This window comes from Rhizophagus irregularis, chromosome 2, assembly GCF_026210795.1.
Source record: "Rhizophagus irregularis chromosome 2, complete sequence".
NCBI classification, from domain to species: Eukaryota; Fungi; Glomeromycota; class Glomeromycetes; order Glomerales; family Glomeraceae; genus Rhizophagus; species Rhizophagus irregularis.
The window spans coordinates 458,037-464,036 of NC_089430.1; the positions used below are offsets into that span (position 1 = coordinate 458,037).

Genomic DNA, 6,000 nt, shown 5'->3' on the forward strand with positions numbered 1-6,000 from the left:
TATGGTATCCATTCAAATACAGGATCATGAGGCTTGTTAATTTCTAATCGCATTTTTTGAATAAGGTCATTAATTTTATCATTTCCACTAGTCCGGTTTATAAAATTATTTCTTAAATAGTTTATATGACATGTTTTACACCATTTATCCCATTCACGTTCATATTTATTACCACATTTTTTACAATAAATTTTAATATATTTAGTTTCAAAAACCAAAATATAATCTTTTGTGTCCGAATTTTGAGATATTCCATAATTTTGATAATCATCGTTTGAATAATCATAGTTTGATGAAATATAATTTAATAAAGATGATTCAATCTAATAAAAAAAAAAAGAAATTAATATCATGTTAATATTCAAACTAAAATCAATAGAAAATTTAGTACCTCATATTGTGAATTATGTAGATATCTTAAACAAACTCTTTCATGTGGCGATTCTCTTATCCATTCTTTTTTACTAGTGTCATAATATAATGGACCATCCTTCCATATTGCTGTAGTCAGACAATTATCTCCTATTTCTTTAACATTGATTTACTCATTATATGGTATCCATTCAAATATAGCATCATTAAATTTATTAATTTTTAATTGCATTTTTTGAATGAAATCATCAATTTTTTCATTTCCACTAGTCCAGTTTGTAAAATTATTTTTTAAATGATTTATTTGACATGTTTTACACCATTCATTCCGTCTATTTTGTCTATTTTCGTATTTTTTACCACATTTTCCACAACATAGTTTAAAATATTCTTGGGAAAAAATCAAAATATAATCTTTTGTTTCTGGATTTTGAGATAATCCATAATTACTATCTAAAATACCTTCAAATAACAAACTATCATATGATTTGACCTACAAAAATACAAAAAAAAAAAATATTAACATATATGACAAAATTCTAATTAAATTTATAGATAAATCTCATACCTCATTTATAAATTCGTCAGAAATATTTTGAGAGTCATATAGAAATCTTAATGCAACCTTTTCATACGGTATTCTTATCCATTCATGTCTACAATAATGTAATAAACCTTCTTTCCATATTGCCGTGGCTAAACCGTTATTTCCTATTTCTCTAATATCGATAAGTTTAATGTATGGTATCCATTCAAACACTACGTCATATTTATCGTATTTTAATTGCTTTTCTTGAATGAGGTTATCAATTATTTTATTCCCACTACTCCAATTTGCAAAATTTTTTGCAATAATTTCCCTTCCACTGTTTAGGTTCAGAGAATTTTTTGTAAGAAATTCCATTGAAATGTTAAATTTTTTGAGAAAAAATAACTCCTCAATTTAAATGGCGTGAAAAGACGGTGCAATAAAACTAAATTTGGTTAACAAAGGGAATATGGCGTAAGCATAAATCTTTTATTGACAATCACGGTATCAATTTATCGATCATTCCAATTAACGTTAGATTATTTTTATTTAAGACGTCAAAAGTTTTTTTAGACAATAATCTAAATAATAAAATCTTTAGATTTTCTCATTTCTAACTCTATTAATACTGAAAATTCCCATGATTGCACATTTTCATATAATAATACTGTTCGAACTTTATTGGACCCCAATTGGCCATAAATATCCTCCGTTGAAATTACATGTGCATATCCAATCCTCTTGAAATAAGAAAAAAAATCTTATAATTTTAAGAAAGTGAATTATTATGGAATTAGTAGTTTTGAGTCCTAAATTTCATAATGAAACAATATAATAAATTATAATTAAGTAATTAAGTGGATACAAATAGACAAATGTATTAATTTACCTATATCAACAAGATAATTATTTTGCTCTAACTTTTTAGCAACCTTTAAGATGATAATCATCTAAATTGTACATTAGTTGGTATGATAGTTTTGATCGATTTAATACATTAAAAGAAAAAATTTGTACCAGCATCGAGACGGGATATAATTTGCCCGAATAAAGTTACAAAAGTAATATCATCAAACTAAATAGGTTCCTTAATAAGTTAGCTGCTTGATGTATAGTCAGTGAATTTATTAAGTATAAGGCGCAGTATTATATTTATTAGAAGTATATAAAAATATGAGAAATATTATTTGTTAAAAATCTCCTGGGTCACGAGATTAAAATGACTCATATGTAACGTTCCAAGTTACATAGTTCTATTTTTAATTTTCTTTATGGTTTTATAATTTTGGGAAATAATTGATTTTATCGTAGAGTAAAAATCAGACAATAACTTTTTCTTGTTGGGTAATCTGTTGTACTCTTTAAAATACTGTATTACAATTTTTTTTTTATATTTTTTAAAATAAAGTGAACCATAAACTCCCAGGTAAACGATCATCAAAACGTATACTCTTTTTTACATGAAAACTTTGCCCGCGAATTTAATATCTTAGATTTTGATTATTGGATTTAAGATAAGAATAATGAATCTATAACGCCCACTCCCCCTTCCCGTGAATATATATTTTTTCATAAATCATAAAAAAAAAAATTTTTTTAACCCGTATTACGCAAAATTTCAGATGATGTGAAATAACAAATAAAAATAATAAATAAATCATGCTTCTGAAAAAAAATTTCCAAAATCGATATTATTGAAAAAAACTGAATTCAGTTTTTTTTTTTTTGAAAACATTCTAATGTTTAAATGAAAAAAACAAATATATTAAAATTTGGAATTCAATTTGCTCTCATAAAACTTGATTTAGCTGAAAATAAAAATAAAATTAAATAATAGGAAATTAAAGATCGAGATATTCTTTTTTTTTTTTGTATAAAGTACCGAATGTTTTAAAGTTTTGGAGCCACGTAATTTTCTATTTCGCCAATGATTAATTAAATCATGTCAATCCGTCAAATTTGCCGCACAATTACTGTTAAGTATATACTGTACAATACGAATAATTTTGGTCAAAGAATATTAAAATAATATTTATAACTAAAAATTTTAGAGAATAAAATAGATGATGTATTTATTTTATTTATTTTTCTTTGATCACGTCGCTACATTGTATAATAAAAATAAAAAATTTATATAAGGAAATTTGCTAAGATAATATAATAATAAAAGTACTGAAATCAAAAAAGAATTTATATAAGAAAATGGAATAATATATAACATAAAATTTTTTTGAACTATATACTAATTTAAAATTGAAAAAATTTATTCATCACGCGTGCGATGTCATCGCTACCTTTTATCACCCATGTCACTCTCCTTTATTTTGGTTGGTATTACATAATTTCGCCTAGAGGCGATGCAATAAATAAATTTACTTCTTAAAATTTATTCATCATCATCTTGCTTAAGATCTATTTTTTTTTTAAAAAAAAAATAATAATTAAATTAAATTAATAATTTCATATGTTTAATAAACAGATATCTTACCCAATTCATCTAATTCACAATCCAAACATTCAGAAACTATTAATAAAATGAAAATAAATATTATTATATAATAATCACGATAATCATTAATAATGCAAATATATACTTACTTGGATTTGCTGATGATGATGAAATAGTTTCTATTAAAAAAATAAAAAAATCAATAAAATATATTTTCATATTAATTTATAAAACGTATATTTACCTTGAACTGAAGATAAATAATCGGTTGAATTAACTGGTTCTGGAAGATTTTGAAAATTTAAAAGTCTGCTAGTATAAATTGCTTGTGGGTGTGTTTGAAGATTTTTAGATTTATTTTCATTTGTTCTGTTTTTTAATTTATTCTCTTTAATTTTTTCACATTCTTTTATTTGAGAATAAATTTCGTCACTTTCGTCATCAATGCCATCATAAAAATATTTATAAAATATTTGACGTAATTCTTTAGCAGTTGGTCTATTTTCTGCTTTAGCATCCCAACATTTAATAATCAAATCTACAATTAATTTTGGTGTATCTTCAGAAATTTTTGGTCTAAATCCTTTACATATTTTAACAACCAAAAAATGATCATGAGGAATATCATTATGAGGAATTTCTTCTGACATAAGTTCATTCATTATTATTCCAAATGAGTAAATATCTGATGCTTTTGTATATTGATATCCACGTAAAACTTCGGGTGCCATATATGGTATTACTCCATAAATTCCTTTTCGTTCATTATCATTTACTGGTTGACACATTCCCAAATCACTAATTGATAGTATTTCATCATCATTATATTGTAATATATTGCCCGAATGAAAATCTTTATGAATATTTCCAGCATCATGAATACCTGATAGTCCATCTATAATATAAAATAAATAATCTATTTTGGTTTTATAATCTGAACCTTTCGTTAAAATATTTCTCAAATTTCCACCCTCACAATATTTTAAAACCATCATATAATCTTTAGTATTTGGATCTTGAGTTATTCCAAAACACATAACAGTAATAGAAAAATGAAAATGACCTGAAATATAATATTTAATCTAAATTCATTAAAAAGAGAAATTTTGTTAATAAATTACGTATTAAAATACAAATATTAATAAGCAATATTTATTTTAATTACCTCATTAAAAAAATCATTACTTATATTATTAGATGAATTATTTAAACTTTTCAATGCAACTTTTCTTGAAGTTCGGATCCATTCTTGATTTTCAATATCCCAATGCCCAATTTTTCCTTCGGGCCAGTCAGCCGAATAAATTTTACTAAAACCACCTCTAGTAAGATAGGTAACATTTTCAAATTTTTCAAAAGGTATCCATTCAAGACATTTTGTGCAAAAAAAAGCATTAAGTTGTGATTGTTGTATAAATTCATCAATATTATTATTTCCACTAGTCCAATTGTTAAAATTTTCCTTTAATCTTTTAGCATTACAAGGTTGGCACCAATATAATCCTGTACCTGGTTCATTACATTCTCCACATACTCCGTATGCTTCTTTTCTTTTTTCTAAATCCATAATATTTACTCTTTTAAGAATGGAACCAGTTTCATCTGATTCAGTAGTTGAATCAGTTGAAAAAATTGTAGCGTGGAGCTATCAAAATGAAAGATTAAAAAATTTTAATAAATATCTATATTGTTTATTATATTATAATATTTTTACCTGATATTCACCATCGCATTCTTTCCATAAATTTTTAACATCAGTTTTAGTTGTATCTGAATTTTGTTTTGAAGTATCCATTTTATTAATATTTTCTAAGTAAAAATATAACACTTACTTATAATTTAGTGAAAATACTCAATTGAAAAAAAAATTATTTTTCAAAAAAAATGTAAAAAAAAAAAAAATCGAATGTTACGTTAAAATCTAATTTGTCATTAAATGCAGATCTTCCCTAATTGATATTACATAATGACCTTAATTTAGAATTTTTGTGTTAATGTTATGACCTCATGACTAAGGGTTTCTTCATTTAAAATAAGATTCGGATTTTAAAGTTTCAGAAAAAAAAAAAATTTTTTATCTGGTTTATTTTAATTTTCCTTTTATAATAATACAAATAAACATATCTGATATGTAAATGATGAAATTTTCCTTTTTTAGGTAGAACTTATATCCTGATAAAATTAACTTTTTTACTTCATTGATAAAAAAAAAATATATTTAATAGTGTAATATACCTTAATGGCTTAATCTTTTGATACTGTAAGCAGTGATAACTATTTTTTATTTCTTGTGTTTGGAGAAAAATGAAAAATTAATTACAGCGGTTTTCAAAATTATGCCGATCATGTGTTGATCAATTCTAAGCCACATCAACTTCGTTTCTTACAATAAAATTTTAATATTTTTTTTGTCAAATTTATTTTGATATTTGGATAAATAGACACTTTATTAGACATATTTAATAAGTGCACAAAGTTTTTATCCGTTATTATATCCTTTAAGAGTTTAAATCTCAACTTTTTTTAAAGTTTTTAAGGTTCACAATAAATCATAAAATCATAAATAGGAATCATAGTGAAATTTTCAAAAGTTTGCTCTTTTTCCTATTTTAGAAGTGATATAATGGATATTTGAAAATGTTTACTGCAT

General features: G+C 24.0%; 1 protein-coding gene across 1 annotated transcript; it reads right to left on the reverse strand.

The window, feature by feature from the left end:
- Window positions 1-3,287: 3,287 nt before the first annotated feature.
- On the reverse strand, window positions 3,288-5,145 carry OCT59_011557 (uncharacterized protein; the record flags this gene model as incomplete). The annotated part of the gene is made up of 7 exons (XM_066133823.1): window positions 3,288-3,313; window positions 3,390-3,425; window positions 3,500-3,529; window positions 3,595-4,432; window positions 4,516-4,598; window positions 4,860-4,995; window positions 5,065-5,145. 7 exons carry the CDS (start codon window positions 5,143-5,145, stop codon window positions 3,288-3,290), a joined length of 1,230 nt encoding a protein of 409 aa, XP_065989145.1.
- Window positions 5,146-6,000: the final 855 nt, after the last annotated feature.